Source organism: Mus musculus, chromosome 14, assembly GCF_000001635.26.
Source record: "Mus musculus strain C57BL/6J chromosome 14, GRCm38.p6 C57BL/6J".
NCBI classification, from domain to species: domain Eukaryota; kingdom Metazoa; phylum Chordata; class Mammalia; order Rodentia; family Muridae; genus Mus; species Mus musculus.
Genome location: NC_000080.6, coordinates 33,240,665 through 33,261,275, shown reverse-complemented (window position 1 = coordinate 33,261,275; position 20,611 = coordinate 33,240,665). Strand labels below are relative to the sequence as shown.

The following is a 20,611-nucleotide window of genomic DNA, read 5'->3' as shown; positions in this document are numbered from 1 at the left end:
GACTAGGCAAGGATGGTGGCAGAGCTAAGCAGGGGACAAACAATGTCGTTATCCAGGCACACACAGAGGAGAGGGCAGTATGACGCAGGCAATGCTGAGGTCAGGCTAGGGGACAAGGCATCTGGAGGAGGCGGGAGAGCCATAGCTGAGGCTCAGGAAGAGTGAGCGGATAAAAGGAGCTGTATACAGGAAAGGCCAGCAAGTGAAGGAAACTGCCCAGCAGGAGGACTTGAAGAGATGGGGTAAGAAGAGGGTCCATAACCCAATACATCTGGTTGGCTCCTAAGCTCTTAACTCTGACCTTAGAGAGGCTATTCCTGAGCCCCCATCACGTTGCTCAGTTGGACTTCTCTTATCCCTGGTCTCTATCCACACTATGCAGAAGTCAAGTGCATAGTGAGGTTGGTGATGGTCCCTGTGCAGTTGGAGACTCAACAAACAGGAACCTAGAAAGATGAAACTACGGTTTTCTACCAGTTCCTAGCTTGGTAGCTCAACAGAGCAGCTCCAGACTTCTACTCCTAAAAGGGAGCAAAATGTTAATGCCGATCACGTCCCAGACTGCCCACCTGTGCTCAGAGCTGATCCTCAGCTCTGTAGGCCGAGCCTCCTAAAGCCTTCTTCCCCTCTTCCGAACCTTGTCTGGGAACTGGTACCCAAGAGCCATCCGTGCTGACTGCTTCCATACCCACTCACTCACTCACCAAAAGCCTACAGTCGGTGAATCGATGTGACTCAATATCAATTATAAATTTCGTTTTCTGCCTGCCTACAAGCCATTAGCTTGGATCAATATGGTCTCTACTGTTGCTTCAGCCACCACTGAGGTTGTTGATGAGTTCAGCAGCTGCAGAGCACGGTCCCAAGTTGCCTTGGTCAGGAAGTCAAGGCAGCATTCCAGACCAGGTCTGAGTCAGTTCAGGTCCATCTTGCAAATAACTTACAGTCTTCTTCGAACTAGGTCATGGCCGATGCTCGGGTTGTCTGGGGCCTCAAGGCCAGGCTGGTATCCCTCTGGCTTTCATCTGGCAGTACTTTTGCCCTGACTGTCTAATCATGTTACAGACATTGGTATCTTCTATGCGGGAGAGAAAGCTATATGCTTGACAGCTTGTCTGATGCATCTTGGAAAGAGAGGTGGAAGATGGAGAGGCTTGAGTCTCTAGTGTCTGTCTCTTGGGCACAACAGCCTTCTCTCCTGACACATGGGTCTTGGGCAGCATCAGTTAGAGGCAAGTGTAGGAAACACATGGAAGTGTATGCACTTGGCCTATGTTCTTAAATACTCTGGCTCTTAAAGGCTACACATGGGTTATGGCAAGTTGGTGAGCTCTTCCAGCCCTGCAGCTGGTACCCAGGACATAGTGTCCAGATGCAGAGGAGCCTGGCTGGCTCAGGCCATCTGCTCTGAGAATGGCCCCCTTTGACTCTCTCATCCTTTGTGCATAGTACATGGGAAGCAACACTGCTCCCTTAAAGAAACAGTTCGAATAGTGGCCCCATCTTTGCTTGTAAAGTGATCCCAGAAAATTTCATTATCCAGTACTGCTCAGAGTCAACATGGAGCATACCAGGCAAGGACAGGGAAGGCTGGCCCCAGGTCATAAAAGGTGCCTGTGAGGTGCCTGAGATATGTTGGCTCTCCAAACATCAACAGTGGGTACTATTATCTCTGTAAACTTCGAAAGTGCTGGAACTCTCAAATATGTATCCAGCCCCAAACCTGAGTCTGTAACATTGAAGAAGGCTGTACCCATCTACTCCCAAAATATGGAAATCAATATAAAATAGCAGTCAGATTTTATATTCTTCAGCATACTCCAGGTAGATGACACCAGGCCTGCTTGCACAGGGCACACACTTTTGCACCCATGGCTAACACCGGTGGAAGTTGCCCTTCATTGCCACCTGGGGAACCAGTGCCCAAACCTAAGCCTGATTCTTACTAGCCCATGGCTTGGTGGTAGTACCTTCCAGTAAAGCTCGTCTGAGATGGCCAGGTTAGAGTGGATGACATGTCGGCACCAAAGTCTCTATGAGAGAGAGCAGGCACTTGGGGAATTGGAATCAACAGCTGGTGAGAGGCCATTTACCTCCACCAGTCACAAACACAGCTGTATTCGGGAGGCTGTTTGGACTTCAGAGTCCTGGATTGAAGCTCAAGGTGTCATGGGTGCTCTGACTTTTGAGCAGTTAGCCCTTACTCTCTCTCGCCTTCTTAAGGCTGACAGGAGTGAGATCAGAGATGTTCATGTGAACGGACAGCTCAGACACACCCAGCACATTCCAAACCTCCAAGTGTTTCTCGCTTCCCATAAAAGAGAGAAGCAAGGTGATGTCGGTGTAGTGACCAAGGGGTCGTACTCATAAGTCCATCCATACAAAATTTAAAGTGACTAAAGCAAGACACTCCATGGTGATAAAATCGGGAAGCATTCACCTGGGAAGACACGGGAGGGACTTTTTTGAGCTAAGAAAGATACACTGTGTGTTTATCTGGATGGCAGTCACTGGGTAGACATTTAAGACAAGCATTTCATTGTGTGTCATTGCTTCTTTATCTTCAGGGAGTAAAGTAGGTGATCCAAAACACCAATTCTAGTGAGTCCCATAGAAACTCTGTTTTCTCCTGTATGTACAGATATCTACGACGAAGTTAGGAACCTCTGCCTGTTTACACAACTTTTCTCTTGACACACTGATTTATTTAGTATCACCACTCTTGTGCCTTGGGGTCATTATTCAGCAAAATAAGGATTGTTTAAATATAAGCAATGTGTTACCATGGCTACCAGTCTGCTCTCCAGGATGTCTTCTGAGTGACTAAGGGAGACACAGCATAAACAGTATGGACACACTGGACAGAGCGATGATTCATGTCGCAGGTGGGACACAGTGAGAGATTGTAAGATCGTGTCAAGTTACAATTGAAATTGTCTACAGTGCACAGTTTAAAATGTGTCAATTCTTTACTTCTGGATTTTTTAAGATTTAATTTTGAAGTAGGGTTGATCCCAGGTAACAGAGAGCACAGAGAAAGGGGACCCATGTATGAAAATGATGTCTCAGTAGAAACAAACAAACAAACAAACAAAAGAAATAAACAACAAAACTCTAAACAATAGGCTAAAAATCTATTTACAATGTACTTTCAGGCCACTGCAATTCAAAGGTCTTACAATTGGGAGCTTTTAGTCTACAATCAGATTCCCTGGGCTTGTTCTGAGCCCTGTGCTGATCTGAGTGCTTCTGTAATTTTACATTAGCTCTGGAAGGCACTTTTGGGAAACTGTATTCTCTGTGTGAGGTAGAGGATCTGGGTTTCGATAGGAGATGTATAGGTTTGGGCACTTCTGTCATCAGGGTCGAATTAGCTACCAGCAGCAGTGCCAGGGCCTGGCCTAGAAGTGAGGTCACAGCCAGGTGAAAGAAACCCACAGGCTCTCTTCTCTCCATTAGGATCCTAACATTTGACTGAACTCTGGCCTGTTTCCTGTGTCCTGGTTAGCTTTAACTGTCAACTTGACACAGACTAGAGTCACCTGAAGAGTTACCTAGGTCAGATTGGCCTGTGGGCAAGTCTGTGGGTGACAATCTTGAGTACTTACTAATTGATAGAGGAAGTTCTAGCCCACTGTGGAAGTTTTTTTTTCCCTAGGTAGGTGGTCCTGGTTTGTATAAGAATACTATGCTATCTAAGCATGAGCAAGTCAGAGTGAACCACTAAGCACCTTTCTTCCACTGTTTCCTCTGCCCTCCTTGTCTGTGAGTGAGCTCCCTGGTCAGAGGTAACAATATCTCAGGGAAATAGCAAGTAGCTATGCCCTCAGGTTCCTGCCGTGACTTCCTCAGTGACAGATTGTAACCTGGAAGTGTAGGAGGAAATAAACCCTTCCCTTTCCACCTTGCTTTCAGTTAGAGTTTTACCACAGCAACTGATTGAAACTAGAGTGCTCGACTCTCTATCCATCTCAGGAATAGCTCACGCGAGCCCTTCCTTGGCATAGCTCACTGAAGCCCCCTCTCTGAGTGAGAGGCAGGCACAGCAGGTGCTGTATCACCTATCTGATTATGTTTCTTTGTGGCTCACTCACAGGCCATGAATGTGACCTCTCCTAGGAAACCCTCAGTATATTTGGCCCACTTGGGCATATACAACACTGGGTCTTCATGGGCATTTTCTGGAAAGGCACAACATTCAGAACTTAGCAATTAGAGTGGGCTATGGACCCACACGCTTCCCTTAAGGAAGAGGACCTCCAGGGTTCGGAACACTTCCCTGGCCGGCTGATATGAATCAGGTGGCTTCTGGGTTATCATTCCCTGGCAGCATCTCCAGGAATCCTACAAGCCTCGGGCATGACTCCAGAGCCTATGTTCCTCACCTTCTACCCTTACCCAAAGAGGAAGCCACATTCTATCTTTGTACAGTCCTGCCTGTGCTGCACAACAACAGTTTGGTCACAGAGGGGCCACATGTAGTGGTGGTCTCAAGATGCTATAAAGATGAAACTCCTCAAAGCTAGCAACGTGGTAACATTCACACGGTTGTACAAACCTTATTGTTCATGTATTTGTGGTGATGCGAGAATTGGCCAATTTTGTGATCAGTTCTATAAAATTAGAGGACACGTGGCCGTGCATGGTGCATAATATTTGATAATGATTTAAAGCTCACTGTGTCATTTGCATACAGAGTATCTATATTTCTAATCATTGTTTTAGAATATACTATAACTTATTTATCAAAACAGCTAACTGGAGGAGAGAGAGCACTTGCTGATCTTGCTGAAGACCTGGGTACAGTTCCCAGCATTCATATGACAGCTTACAAACACCTCTAACTGCAGGCCCAAGGGATCCAGCATCCTCTCTGGCCTCTGATGTCACTACACATATGAACTGCATATATATATACATACATTATAACACTCCTATCCATATGTGTATGTGTATACACAAACACACACACACACACACACACACACATATTTAGGTGTAAATCAGGTAGAAGTTAATGGCATTAATAAGCCCACCCATCGTGGCTGATTTGTGTGACTGTGTTAGTTTTTGCTTGTGAATCTATCCTTTAATGGTCAACCCATCTCTCCAGGCCTGTATGCTAGTTTTGAACAGAAGTGCCCTGTTCAGCTGCAGACACTTGCCTTTCATGCTATATTTTATAGCTTTTTATTCTTAGACATGTGACTACTGTACTACAATTGCCCTCAATCATATGTAAAATGTTACATAATTTTGTGGCCTAGGAGCAGTGGGCCCAGGCTGTGCCATGCAACCTAGGTGCCCACAAAGCAATATTTGAGCATACCTAATGATGCCTTAGGGCACATCCCTGTCACCTGACTATAGGTTTTCCCCCTAGCGGTTACCATAATCTTAGAAAGTATTCCCTTATTAACACATTTTAATTTTTCCTTTTTAAGTGCTATCTATTGACTTTTTAATTATGGAAGAGGATTTTACACACACACACACACACACACACACACACACACACACACACACACACACCCTATTCATTGTTCCCATACAATTACATCATAAATTGCATTAGATCAATATATAGAACTTCCCTCATTAGTGCCCTGTGACTGTTAGTCCGATATCAGTTCTGTTTTATGCCATCAGTATTGTGTATTACTCTTTGCTTTCCTGGGTTGGTCTTGTTTTTATGTTTCTCAGTTCTCTGCTAGGTCTTGTTTTTCCGACCTTAAACACTGTTTCAGTCGCCTACATCCAAACTTTGTTTGTTCCATGCCTGTAGGCACTTTCCTCAACTTCATTGCATTTTGTAATTCTATAGCCGGAGGCCTACAGAGTAATTTACAGAGGTCTGTAAATAGTTTGGGTTAAGGATAAGCAAATGACTTAGCAGTAGACAAACATGAATGTCACTTCCATGATGCTTGGTCAGGGCACTGACAATTTTCCTCTTATGCCTTTCAAAATGACAGTAAAGGAGCTTGATTTTAGTGTAGCCATGAGAACTGAAGAATTACAACAAAAATGCCCAAATCCTTGAGGGAATTTAACAAATATAAGTTTACTCTCTCGTGGGGAAAAAAATCCTAAGAACAAAGCCACAGAAAAGTGTTCATCCCACCCAGCAGCTGTCTCTTGCTACCCAGCAATAGCCCGACTCTCCACTTGTGGGGGTACAGGGATGGATGCTCTTTCTAAGGAACTTAGCCACAGCATTGCAGCTGCACTCACCAGCAGACCTCAGAAGGGAGCCTTCTGGGTAGACACAAGTTTACAATGAGCCATTCCATACAAAGGCGGAAGCTCGTGAGCAAAATCATTGATGGACTGGTGACATGACATTAAAAACTTATAGACATACAAACTTAAAAAGACAGACCATTAATATACAACTCAAGGACAATTGTGGACTGGGCAAACGTTTTTAACATACAATTCAGTTAAGGGTAAGGATAGATTTTCCTAAGAACCTCAACGAGGAAGAAGGAACACAGAGGGTCAAGGGTGGAGGGCGCAAAGATGGCTGTAAGGGTGCAGCCTGGTCCCTGAGGCTCCTCCTGACATTTCAAGGCATCCTCAACACTCTGAGGGGCGGGACCCTACCTTGCGTTTATTTTTCGATCTTAAAAAGAAATAACTAGGGCGTGGTGGCGCATGCCTTTAATCCCAGCACTCGGGAGGCAGAGGCAGGTGGATTTCTGAGTTCGAGGCCAGCCTGGTCTACAAAGTGAGTTCCAGGACAGCCAGGGCTATAGAGAAACTCTGTCTCGAAAAAACAAAAACAAAAAAAACAAACAAACAAAAAAGAAATAACTATTCTGTCTGTGTCAAAGAGCACATGGGCTTGTGCCCTGCTGTGGACACTTGCAAATGAAACTTGGTTTTCTTCTGTGAAAGCTGGAAGGGACAGGTTAAGCTGAGTCTTCTACTCAGGGAACAGGGCAGCAGTGGGAATAGGGGTCAGTGGGAGGTGAGGCTGCTGTGGATAGGGTCCCAGGAGGGACCTAAATGAGCAGGGACCACAGCACCTGGTTTCACTGCACAGAGCTTCACCAGTGTGTGTGTGTGTTTGTGAGTTTGTGTGTTTGTTGAATTTGTGTGTATGTGTGTGTATGTGAGTGTGCATGTACATATGTTTGTGAATTTGTGTGTGTGTGTGTTTGTGTGTTTGCCTCGTCTGTCTGTAAATTTTTGGACGTTGAATCCATCCAGGGAAGGACAGTTGACCTACTGCATGCTGTGGTTTGGGTATGATCTGTATCAAAAACACATGGAGCCCAGTCTCCCTGTGGCGATGGGCTTTTAGAACATATAGTCACAGAGCCCATCTCTGTGATTGATATGCTCCTCAAAGAGCAAGTCAGTTATGGTGAAGGCAGGTGATGGTGTGCCTAGCACTGTGTCTCAGCCTCTCCCACGCATCCTGCTTCCACACGCCTTCACTCCCCTCTCACTGGAGGCCTGGCACTAAGACTGTTCTTCTTAGGTAACTGACAGCCAGGCTTCTCCTGGTAAGTTCTTAATCCTGGCATCTCTTTCTCCTCCCCGGACTGATGGCGAGGACTCCCTTCAGGGTGGTGGTCATCTTCACCTATTCCTTCAGGGCTGACCTGGTTGAAACTTGCCAAAAAGTTAGCAGACAGTGTGGCTTCAGAGAGGGGATCCCAGAAACCAAGACATCAACAGCCCGGGGAGCAGCTTTTCAGTCAGACCCCAAAGTCCTGTGACACTGTAGTCCAGGTCTGAGGTTTTTTGTTTGGTTTTGTTTTTGACTTTCCTAAAGAGGAATCCAGGTCTTTTTCAAGTGACACAACACTTGACCGTATTTCCACTTAGGTGTGGCCTGCAAGAATCTAGTTCAGACAGTGGCTGGTGGCTTTGTGTTGTAAAGGCTCCTAGAGGGTCACACAGTCCCTGTCCTAGTCCTGAAACCTTTAAATAGGGGTTTGTTTTGATGAAAATTCTCCCACCTGCCAGAGCCCAGTTTCTTTGAGGCACATGACTGTTTATTTCTGAACATGGTGCTCTAACCTGGTTCCTGGCCTGACTATGATCTCAGGCTGCCTCTCCTTTCAGCTCTAGCCTCACTGGTGTGAACACACACACACACACACACACACACACACACACACACACACACACACACACACACGGAAAACTCCATGGCATGCTCCCCACTCCCACCCCAGTATCATGCTCACCCTCTCTCTGCCATCATCCTGCCCCAGATCAATACTGCCTCATTCCTCAGCTTCCAGATCAGGACTCACAGCTCCCTCGGGCAGGCCAACCCCTGGCACCTGTGCTCAGCAGCATCCTTTGTAAGCCATGGTCTCAGAATATCTGTCTTACGATTTATGGTCAGATAGCTTTGTGAGCAAATGATTCCTATATTCATGTCTGAAAAACTACACTAGAAACTTAAACTTGTTACATGTCTAACCAGATGGTATGGCCAGGTAGAGAGGGCTCTCAACCTTGCCACCGTTGGCGTTTAAGACCAGATATTCTGTGTGCTGGGCCTTGTCCTAGGCACCAAGGGGGTGTTAGCAGCATCCTTGGCCACTACCTACAGGATGTTCATAGAATCCTTGGTGAGAATGGTCAACAGATGCTTCCAGACATTTCCCAATGTTCCTGAATGGAGGAAGACCTGGTGTTGATGGAAAGCCAGTGAACTCAAATATTTTTTAAAAAGTTTGGTGTGGACATGGAGGTGGCTTAAATGGTAAAGCACTTCTTGTCTTCAAATATCCAGATCAGAGTTCAGATCCCTAACACCAAGAACAAAGCCAGCTACACAAAGTGTTGTGTGTCTGTGCCAAGGGTAGAGGGAAAGGGGTAGATCTCTGGGCAGCCAGTCTTGCTAAATCAGGGAGGTCTGGGTTCAGAGAGAGACCCTGTCTCAAAGATTAAAATGGAGAGTGATAGAAGAAGCCAGCTGAAAGTGACCATGCAGGTGCATGCTTGTGCATACATGCGAACACACACACACACACACACACACACACACACACACACACACAAAGTTTGGGATTTCACAGACAGGCCCCTTTGCTAAAGCACTGGACTCTGGACTCTTTCCAGACCAGCAAGATTTTACAGCACACACACACACACACACACACACACACACACACACACACACACACACACACACATCTCCTAACATGAGCATGTAAGTCATGGAAAAAATCCAGTACCCAAATTCAGAGCCAGAGAAGGGAAAAAAATGGATGAGATTAACTTCAATAATAAGTTTCTTTAACCCACTATAAGTACTGTCATTTCAGCAAGTTATCAGTCTAAAATAATTTCTAATGGAGTCATTAAAAGCCTGGGTGTACTTTTCTTTTTGGATCAGGTATATGCCAAGTGCTCATTAGCTTCACTAGTGTCTGTGTCTTCAGACAGAAGTTCAGGGAAGGAAACGACTTGCAGGGGTCTAGCCTGGCTCACCCCTCCATCATCTTTAGAATATGTCTCTACCTCTTAGCAGGGCCAGGCAAGTCTGTCCTTCCCTCACTAGGTTCCCAGGTTACCCTACTTCCCAGCAGCCTACAGAGGAGCCCGGATGGCACTGAACACATTGGACAAGTCACTCCTGCCGCCTTCAGTATGCCAATGAAAGGGGCATCCAGAGGAAGTGCAAGGATCTCCACTTCCCTCCCCCTCCCCCACAGCTGCCGCCAAGGAATACTCCCAAGCCCCATGCATCTCCAAAGACCCATCTTTGTCCCCTGGGCTTAGAAGGCACGCTGTCCCCAAGCACCAGTCATCTGAAAAGGCCAGTTCATCTCCTCAAAGACAGATGTTTTCATCTGAAGTAACACTCCTGGCCAAGAAGCTGCTGCCTGGGGAAATGCTCTGTTTCTTTGCCTGTCTAGTGCCTGGGTCCCCAGGTCACTCTGCTGGGACACAGGCTGATGGCTCAGTCCTGGACTACAGATTCTTATCTCTTGTTTTATTGGACTTTTAGTATCTGCCCCACCCCCACATCGACTTTCCGACAGTGCTGTGCCCGGGGTGGGGGTGGGGGTGAGGGGCGGTGGGGGGGGGGGTGTTCTGGTGTAAAGGTCTTAAAGGTAGGTGTGAGACACTCCACCCCTGCCTCCCTGCTGGCTGTAGGGGAAGCTACTCCTAGCAGGCGGGCCTCAGACTTGACCCAGACTCTACAGAAGCCTGGGTATTGCTAACCCCGGGAGGCTCATTTCAACTTTTATAATTTTTCCTCCAGTTGTCACTTGTTTTCTTGTAACGGCAGAGCATGAAATCTAGGGTGGAGGTGCTCGCCACCCACGCACTTTAATACTTGTGCAGTAACTGTGCGATCTCAGATCTGATGCCGACACAGCCCCCATCAATCTCACTGAAACTGCAGACACCTAGGCTCATGCAGACGCTCACTGTCCAGGTGCCGCAGCTCCAGAGCGCCTTCCCCACCTAGTACCGGACAGGACAGCTCCCGGAACGTCCTCGCGTTTGCCTGGGGGAACACGCTGTGTGCCTAACAATCCGCAGGAAGTTGGACTTACCCCTCCTGGCCTGTCTGATCTTCGGGCTCAGCATGCCGCAGCCACCTGGCCAGACCCGCTGGGCCGATCATGCTGCCATCCGCTTCCCTTTTCTCTTCTTGGCCAGTGGCCCTTCATGCCCAGCTCCTTCGAGCCCTGGGGCCACTGGCGTCACTCCCTCGGCTCCCTCTTCTGGCTCCGTCTTGCCTTGGACTACATAAATCCTGATGCATTATTTATCCATTCCAGAATTAATTTTCATCCAAGCGGACCATTAAAGCCACAGTGATCTTTGGTAATCAATCACGGGCCAGGGTGGGGCTCGCCTGGCTCTCCAGTTCGCTCACGCACGCGGGGCTACTCATTCCTGAAGAATGAGGCGGGGTCTTAGGCTTCGGGGAGGGCAGGTGGGTGGAGCCAGCTGCAGCCCAGTGGAGATTCCCTCTGGCTACAGGTCGCCTAGTCCTGGTTCTGTGTGCAGGCCAGCAGAGGCCACTAAGAGGGAGGAGGGCACACATAGTATCATGGATGGCCTGGCCAGAACATCTTACTAAGGCGAGTGCGAGGTTGTCAGGCAAGGGAGAGGCGAGACCCCTCCAGGCCCAGCCCCAAGCGGCTGGGCATCTCAGCGTCTTCCCATTCTTGGAAGGAGCTGGCATTCTGGCGTTGCTCACAACTAACTAGCAGAAAGAGTCCTGCTGAAGATATCAACCACCTCCTTAGTAAGGATGACAGAAAACAGTACCAGATCTGGGTCACAAAACTTAACGGAGATGAATAATAGGTCTCTGCTATGACCAGCATAATTCTAAAGGATAACATACTGGGGCTGTTGTTGAGCCCCACCTCAACACCCTAAAAATCACTCTACAAATGTAGTCACAACAATAGCTATGGATTATTAGGTGCCTCCAATGTTCCGCTCCTGTATTATTAAGGAGGAAAACGAATGTCAAATGACTAGCTAGAAGTCACTATGTTGCCTAGTGCCGGGCTGTCATCTATACACAAGGCTGACTCTGAACTCATGCTTTTTTTTGTTGTTGTTGTTGCTGTTGTCTATTTTTGTTTTGTTTTTGCTGAGTCTTGCCATGTCGCCCAGGCTGGCCTTGAACTCTTGATCCTTCTGCCTCACCTCATGGAGTGCTAGGTTATAGGCATGTCCTTCCCTGGCTATAAACTTAAGCTTTTCTATGATGCCAGTCTCTCAAAATACTCGTGTTCTGTCCACTGCTTGGTAATAGCTCCCACCTTGAGAGAGGCCCATGAACTTGTTGGTTTGTGACCTCTTCACTTTGTACTCTGACCACCACCTCATGTTTCCTCTTAAAGCTGAGTTATAACCACCCTGCTTTGAATGTCTCCTGTCCCAGTTCCCCCATGTAGCCCTCCTCAGCTTTCTTTCTTTCCTTCCTTCTCTTTTCTTTCTTTCTTTCTTTCTTTCCTTCTTTCTTTCTTTCTTTCTTTCTTTCTTTCTTTCTTTCTTTCTTTCTTTCCTTCTTTCTAAGATTTTAAAATTCTATTTATATAAGTGCTCATCTGCATGTACACTTGCATGCCAGAAGAGGGGATCAGAACCCACTATTGATGGTTGTGAATCACCATGTGGTGGCTGGGAATTGAACTTAGGACCTCTGGAAGAGCAGACAGTGATCTTAACCTCTGAGCCATCTCTCCCCCCCCCCCCCCCCCAGATATTTATGTGGCTCTTGTCAGTGTCTCACTGACAGTTACCCACTTGCAACAGCTGCAGGGGAAGGAGGGCTCCTGGAGGGAGAGAAGACTGAAGATCGAGGGGCAACACTGAAAGGTGAGCTAAGTCCCACGTCCAGGTTAACAGGCCTGCAGAGAGCAGGCCGTCCCAGTCAGCTCAAAGCCCCTTCTTCAAGTCTTAGCTCACTCCTCAGATCGAGGCGTAGGTATCCTGACATGGTGTCCAAGGCCTTTCACAGTCTGTCATGCCTTCCCCTCTGTCCCATGCCTTGCTGCCAAACTTGGCCATAATCTAGAGAAGTTCCTCCTGCAGTGCTCTGTATGGGTCACATGAGGTCCCATGTGTCCCCTTTCATATGCCGTGTGTCCCCTGCTCCCACTGCCTGTACCTCTGCCTCTGGAAACTTCTCGCACATTGCTCCAGCATCACAGGCCTTGCTATGCTTTTAGCACATGCCTGTGAAACTCTCCATCCTACCAGTTGAGAGAGACACTGAGCACTTTCCCTGAGCCCTTGCACACCTTCCTAGGACTGGCCTTCCTGCCCTCCCAGCCATGAGCCCCAAACTACCTCATAAAAAGCCCTATGCATAGAGGATGGGGAGATGGCCTAGTGGGTAAAATGCCTATCATGCAAGCACAAGGACAAGAGTCTGGATCATAAGAGCCCACGCAAATCCTGCATAGACATATCAGTGTGCCTGTAAGTCTAGTGCTTAGAGGTAGAGATAGGGAATTCTGGCAACCAGCTAGTTAGCTAGACTAGTTGGTAAGCTCTGAGTTCAAGTGAGAGAGCCTGCTTCAATATAGTAATTGGAGAGTGAAGACAGCCAATGTTAGGGTAACCTCTACCATGTGCACTCAAGAACATATGTGTATCCACATCTATGGGAATGCATACACATACATGTGCACTAAACAAACACATGTGCACACACGCATATATACACACATGAAAGACTATGAATGGACAGATCAGGAACACCATTGCAGAGCCCCTCTCCTTTAAGACCAAGTACAACCCAGATCAGGCTAGGACAGAGTCCACCCAGGAAGGATGAGAGAATACGGAGCTGGACAATTCACATGTTGACAGCAGGGTCACAGGGCAAGTCCCGTGGCCAGTGACAGCATCTTGAGCAATCCGGAAACCATCTGTGAGTAATGCAGCCTGGCCAGTGTCCCCCTGAGCCAGGCCAGCGAATGCCAGAGCCTCGGCCCAGGGCTACTCACGATTGTTTTGCTTAAGAAACCGCCTCCGGGAGCTTTTCCTGTGCAGCTGCTTCCCCGGGACTTCAAGTCATTGCCGGCTCTCATTGCCTGCTTCTCTGGCCACTAGAGTCTGAGGAACAAAACCACAGGCTCTGGGCTCAGGCTCAGACTCAGGAGGCAAGTCTGAAAGGGCCGGGGCTGATGTGATTGGGACCATGGGCTCAATGGGTGGAGAGCAAAGTGGCAGCTCTTTCATTCTCTTGACCTGACTCCAGACTCTTCCTAGTCCTTCTGATGCAGGATTCACAGGCGGCAGCTGGAAGGGGGTGTGTTGCCTCAGCAAGAAGCAGTGGACCCTGGAAGTCTCTGGATCCTTTCAGGGCTAGAGGGTGCCGGTGAGGGCAAGAATGAGGCTAAGGGATTTGTTGAATGTGAAGACTCTGAATAGCTTGTATTTGAGTAAGCAGTGTTATTCCTCTAGGTGCAAGCTAAGATCTGCAAAGGAAGTAACTTGGAGTCTGGGAGGCCTCTGCCCTCGCCCTCCCCACCACCCCTAGCTCTGTCTCACAGTGTGGCCCTTACCCCACCCCCACCCCAAACATTGTGATCCCACTGGCTCAACTCTGCCTCTGCACCTCTCCCACGTCACATCATTCAGCATTTTCTAAGTTCAGCTGTGGAGCAGACCCTGAAGGGTGTGAGGGGACTGAAAGGAGCAGAACTCTCCAGAAACACCTGTTAAAAGCACATTTGTTGATGGAATACCCGCCCAGCAACACATTCAGCCCAGAGCCAGGGCATTTCATTACTGTGGCTCTCTCCCTTGGCTGCACCCTGCAGACTTTGCAGAACAGTGCCTGCATACCTCACTACTGCTTTTCTTAACCAGCATGGGATGCACAGCCATCCTTAGGCTTGCGAGATTGTGACCTCTATGTAGCCAGGGGATGGAACCATTGCCCCACATGCCTGGGACCAAGGCTGCCAAGGGGTCTTTGCCTGTGGCTGTCCTAAGGGAGAGGCCTTATTATGGAGAGATACATGTGTCAATCATTTATTCAGCCAAAAAGAACCCCATGCACTAATGAGAAAGAAATTCCTTGTGCTCTGGTGCTGTTGTATAATCCGTGCAGTGCGCAGAAGTATCCAGTAGAGGGCGTGGGGTTGGGTTTGGGCTGGGCCAGCAAGCTTTTAGAGTAGAAGCAAGGAGGGGGAACTTTTCTCTAATTTTCACAAAGAGGCCAGATGGACAGTGGATCCCTGTTTCCTGTCTCCAGAAGCTTCTGGACTTGCGGCAGAAGCACGCCCGTGCAAAGGCCAATGTGGAAGCGATGCTGACCTGGCTCTCCAACGTCTGTCCCCAGCACCTCTGCTCCCTGCCAGGCTGCTGAGAGTAGCCTCTGTTCCCTGCTGTGAGGAGGCTGCTGCCACCTCCTTAGCCTGTCACTCAGCCAGGCCATCACAACTAACTTTCCAGCTGCCTATCTAGTGGGGTCCCAGCTAGCTAGCTGGCGTAAATATGTAAGGAAGCTGATGGTTAAATTTTTAGTAAGTTTGCAAAGCCAACAGTTTAAGACATACACTCTCAGGAATTGAACAGTATAAACCTGTAATTGAGTAAATTGTGTTACAAAACTTATCACTTCCTAATCTAGTTAAGTCACCCATATGGACATACTATATTTTCCCATTATCATGTGAAGGGGGCGGGTCTGATGCTAAGGTCCTGTTCCCCATTTGGTTCTTGATTTGTCCGTAAAGAAAGCAGGAGCCAATTGTTGGGTGGAAGGTACAGATGGGACTTCCAGGTTCCAGGAGGAAAATGAGATGCAAAGAAGGGAGAGGGGTGTTTTTTGCCATGCTTTGGAGGAAGAAGAAAGCAACAACCATGTGAAGTCTCGGAGGGAGCCTGTGGCCTCCACTGCAGGCAGGTGGTCATGGATGTTTGGCAGGGCCTAGGAGGGACTAGCCACTGAAGTTTAGGGCAAGTGGAGAGACAGATAATAAATTGGTAAGGGCATGCTTTTCCAGGAGGGAGACAGTAATGCCCAACAATTGTGCCAAGAAGGCAATTGTAAAGGAACAAACTGTGTGTGTCTTTTATCCACAGATTTGAAAGAAGCTAGAAGGGGGCTGGTAGTGTGGTCACCTCCCGGAAGAGTGAAGGCAGTAGAGCAAAAGGATGCTGGGTGGGGTCTGGTAGTAAGGCTGGTCCTGGCGGTAGCATAAAACTACCCCCAACAGCCATGTGGATCTCGTTAAGTTCAGTGCTATTATTCGAGGAGTACTCACAGCATGGAAGTCAGGTAGCACTAATCCAGAGCCCAGGAATCACCTCTCTCTTCACATCCCTCTGATCCAAGCCAGAGGTGCCTAGGGACCTGGTCTAAGATAGGGAATAGACTCCTCCTGCCCAAATGGGTACATTTCTGCCCCCTTCTCTACAACCCACACCATGTGATCCAGCCAGTGTGGGGCCAGTGTGGGGCCCCTGCTCTGAATGGAGAATGCTAGGTCTCTATCCAAATCAGTCCTCTCCTTCCTCATGGATGCTCTGAGGTTTCAAGCTCAATTGCATTTTCTGGCCACCTAGGATCAGGGCACCTTAGAAGGTGGTAAGGGCCATGCAGTCTGAGTCCCAAACAGCTGTGTGGAGCCGAGCTCTCACTGCTAGCCTGGAAACATTCCACTTGGGTATGGAAAGCAGAAGTGACTGGTCATCATGGGGACCATTACATGGCTGGTCCTCTCTGTTACCACAGTCAACTTTCTATTGGATCTGTGGTTTTATCTGGCCTTTGCCTGTGAAAGTGTGAAACGTCCTCCAGGGTCAGCACATTGTTCATGAATATGACTAGAGTGGATCACCCATCCTTAAGGCTCCAGGGACCTTCCTCTACAAGACCTGGATGTGTGTGTGTGTGTGTGTGTGTGTGTGTGTGTGTGTGTGTGTGAGAGAGAGAGAGAGAGAGAGAGAGAGAGAGAGAGAGAGAGAGAGAGACTGGAAATAGACTATGAACTCTTGCTGACTCTCTTCTATAATTAAATACCAACTTCACACACATCGTCAGCCTGGACTAATGCTCTCTGCCAAGTCTGTCACGGCCTTAATAAGGACAGAATGATATGATTCCTGCCCCTGGGACAGGGCCAGCAGGTGTGGGCCTGTTGATGGCTGTTGTGTGTGTAAGGCTTGTTTGTATAAGAATGTACGTATTTTAGTTCCTCCTTCAAGGAATGTCCTCCCTATTAACACTAATGACTCCATGATAATCAGAAAAAGCATGAGTCTGGGAGGCTAAAGTCTCAGCAAAATGGTAAATGATGGGACCTTCAGGACAGCCCTTAAGGCTGTGGAAAAGAACTCTAAAATCATGGGTTCAAAAATATATAATTTCTCAAAAAAAAAGTAAGGATGCCATGTGAGTTATATGAGAGTCCTCACGAATCTAAAGGAACGAAATCAGCTGTGCTGAGAGGCCCCTTGTCAGGAAGCTCCAAGGAAGGAGAGAGAGAGAGAGAGATCCAGGGGACCTCAGGAGATCCTCAGCTAAATTCTTTGTTTCTGCTTACAAAGGCAGACAGATTCCTAGGTTCAGGACCATCCTGTGACAGAGCTAGGTTGGGCCCAGGTGTGGTAGAAATGGTCATTTCAGGATGGGGTCCCAACCAGCTAGTTATCACCTGTGCTTAACAAAGGCAGACAGATCTCTGAATTCTTTTGCAATGTTAAAAGAAAATGTGTGGTTGCTGTTTTCTAAAAATTAAGGGGCTGGGTTCACAGGATGATGATTCATAGAATAATCAAAAGGAAACCTGGAGTAAATGACTGGAGTGATACGTAAAATATCAGACTGGGCTTATGATCTACAAGAGATGAGCTATCCAGAGAACTTTTTAGAAGAAAAAGAGAGAACTGCTTGGAGAACTGTCTTGAGCAGAAAAATATATATAGAAAGAGAGCTGTCTGGAGATCTCCAGAGAAAGCAGGAGAGAGAGAGAGAGAGAGAGAGAGAGAGAGAGAGAGAGAGAGAGAGAGAGAGAGAGGGAGGGAGGGAGGGAGAGAGAGAGAGAGAGAGAGAGAGAGAGAGAGAGAGAGAGAGAGAGAGAGAGAGCAATCTGGAAAGCTGTCTCAAGCGGAGCATAGGTTGTTAGCTTGAATCCACGATTTGACTTCAGTTTGGTTGTTTTGCTGTTCCAGACACCCCTTCCTCAGAACCCTTCTCCAAGTCAAGGCTGGTCCTTGGCAGCACTCTTTCTAAATCTTTAAATTGTGAAATTTTGTGGGATTCAAAGGTCAACTTTTGTGCTACTTTGGTGTCTATGGGCACATCCTCTATCTGTGTCACCACCGGGAGGGTGGCCACTGCAGGAGCCTACTCCAGAGGGGCAGGCCTTTCTCCCTGACCACAATCCTGTCATCACTGATCTTTTTATTAGTGTTGTCCACGTGTTGCAGCTCATGGTGCATACTGTCATCCATAGCCAGGCCCCTGGGGAGGATCCAGAGTCCTAGATTTCCACTTTTCATGGAGTGGTCTATTTTGTGTCTTGTTATCCATGTCAGGATAATGATACAGACTCTAAAAATCACACATTGAAAAACCACCCATATATACCAGACCAGGCCAAGAGGAAGAAGCCCAGAGCAGGGAGGCTTGCTTACAAAGCCCCGAAGTTATACTGATTGATTGTCAGTGTCAACTTGGAATGACCTAGGAGACGTCCATCCATCTGGGCACACCTATGGTTGTGTTTCCAGAGAGGATAAACTGAGGAAGGAGGATGGACTCTGAGTATGGGCTACTCTATCTCATGAGCTGGGACCCCAGACTGAATAAGAAGGAAAAAAGGAGGATGCAAGCGTGTGTTAGCTTTCATCTCTCTGTTGCCCGATCCACCCAGATGTAAGCAGACTGCCTCTAACCACCATGGCTTCTCTGGCACAATGGATTGTCTCTTCAAATTGTGAGTCAAAATAACCCCCTCCTCCCTTAAGTCGCCTTTCTTTGGGTACTTTGTCCCAGCGATGAGAAATTGTAGCTGATGCAACTTGACCTCAGTCCTGGTGACACCTGTATTCTTATTCCCCAGGAGAGGAGCTTAGGTGAACCAATCTGGTTGAGACACAATAGCTTGTCACATGTCAACTTCATCTTCACAGGAGCATCTCTGCCTGCTGGGAGTTCTAGGGAGCTGTGCCACTGAATAGGTCTGGCTTTGGGCAGAGGAGGTCAGACCTGTGTTGTGTTGTCATTACAAGTTCGGAGGTCAGACCTGTGTTCCACACACTTGTGTTGCCATTACAAGGTCTTCCTCAAGAAGGACATGACTTTAGTTGCTACCACTCTCCTTGGCCATTGGCTGGGAACATCTCAAGAGGAGAAAAGCACAGAGCTGGCTGGAAACCTGAGTGTGGTCATTTGATTGAGAATGGCCTCCATAGGCTCATGTGTTTGAATACTGGTCTTCATTTGGTGGAACAGTTTGGGAAGGATTAGGAGATGTGGCTTTGCTGGAAGAGTTTGGGTGGGCAGGGCAGGGTTTGGAGGTTTCAAAATCCAGTGTCATTCCCAGATAGCTCTCTCTGTCTCCTACTTGGGGATAAAGATGTAAGCTCTCAGCTACTGCTCAGCACCATGCCTACCTGCCTGCTGCCATGCTTCCCACCATGATGGTCAGAGACTCACTGTCTGAAACTGTAAGTCCCCAATAACTCTTCTATAAGTTATCTTGGTCATACTGTCTCCTTACAGCAACAGAACGGTAACTAAGACTGAGGCTCACCCCAAGAGAATAAATAGGTAATGGCAGTTCATGTCACTCCTGCCTCCAGGTAACAAGGGTATTCTGTCTATACCTGTGTGTCACTTTTAAGCTTCTGTAAATGTCAAGTTCAATAGTTGATACTGCTCATCTAAGAGTCTTTGTTTAAGCTGGACAAGTACCTGGGACTCTGTTGTACTGAGTGACTTTCAGATTAAAAATAAATTCTTTCAGCTGAAAATTTGTTGAGTATTTTTTTTCCAGTGAGTTTCTCAGAGGAGAAGTTTCTGTCAGTTCATATGTGGGTCAGGGCCTCTAAGGGAGGTGGGGATACCTATGGCTGGCCCTCACTACTGGTCAGGGAGAGTCTTCAGCTTCTGTCAGTCTGGGGCTAAGAGGAAAGAGGGACATATGGTCTCTCCAGCAGATCAAAGTGTTCCTGATCATGGGACAAGGATTCACCAAGAGTCCAAGTAGCTATGGTCACCCCTGAAGCAGGGTGTGGCAGAGAGAGGTAGGGCTGCTTCCATGAGCTGCCCAGAAGCTAAGAGTAGCCCCTGATCTCAAGGGGGTCCAGTGAGCATCTGAAGTGAGTTCTCCTCCCTGAAGTCAAGGTCAAAGGTTATGTTTGAGAAAATAAAGATGGACTGTTCTGGTCAGTTCTGCATTGTTGCTTAACAAGTGTGGTCCCTGGTTCAAACACCTGCCTGAGATGTGAGGAGAGGCAGTGCCCTGAGCAGAGGGCAAGAGCGGATTGTCCCAGAGCCCCTTCTGCGTTCACTCCTCTCCCACAGCTCCCTTTCTCCCTACTCACATCCTCTAAGAGGAAGCCTCTCACCTTGACGCCTCTGTCTGCTTCCATTCACTTCCTTGCCTTTGGCACTTTTAGTCCATTCCTTGCTGCTTCCTTTCTCAAGGCCACAGACATCCCAGTGTTTTGCTCTCTGGGTTAGAGCTTGGTTGCTGCTGGACAGCTTCTAGTCCATCCCTGAAACTCCCCAGATCCCTCTTTGGAAGTCACAAAGAGCTGATCTGCTTGGCACCCAGTATGACTTTGGCCCAGTTAACCTGAACAAAGTCAAATTGATAGCCTGCAGCAGGGACAGTGTTCTGCACTGACAACAGCACCCTGCAGCGTGGGGAGATGCCCTGAAGCAGGGTCCTGGCTGTCTGCTGGCCTGTGCTGCTAGCATGAAGTTCCTCCACAACCTCTGCCACTTCTGATCATTTTCCAAGCCTGCTTCAACTCCCAAAGAGTCTTGTAAACTTCCAATAAATTTCTTCTTCTGCCTTAGCTTCTTTGGTTGCCTTCTAGTTAGAACTGAAACCTGCGTTCATCTTACCCTTCAGCCCAAGCTTCCCTGTTCCTCATCTCTTTGACCTTGTTTTCTTCAGAAGCCAAC

General features: G+C 47.8%; 1 protein-coding gene across 5 annotated transcripts in view; it reads right to left on the bottom strand.

Moving 5' to 3' along the window:
* Positions 1-20,611, bottom strand: part of Arhgap22 (Rho GTPase activating protein 22) — a 155,943-nt gene that overhangs the window by 108,661 nt on the left and 26,671 nt on the right. The window contains exon 1 of one of the 5 annotated variants that reach the window (XM_006518957.4): positions 10,539-11,149. The exons of 3 other annotated variants lie outside the window; for them this stretch is intronic. In XM_006518957.4, coding sequence (XP_006519020.1) covers positions 10,539-10,572 — 34 coding nt within the window. In that variant the 5' untranslated portion in view covers positions 10,573-11,149. Of the gene's footprint in view, positions 1-10,538; positions 11,150-20,611 lie in introns of those variants that run through there. One more of the 5 variants, XM_030247787.1, reaches the window with a different exon arrangement.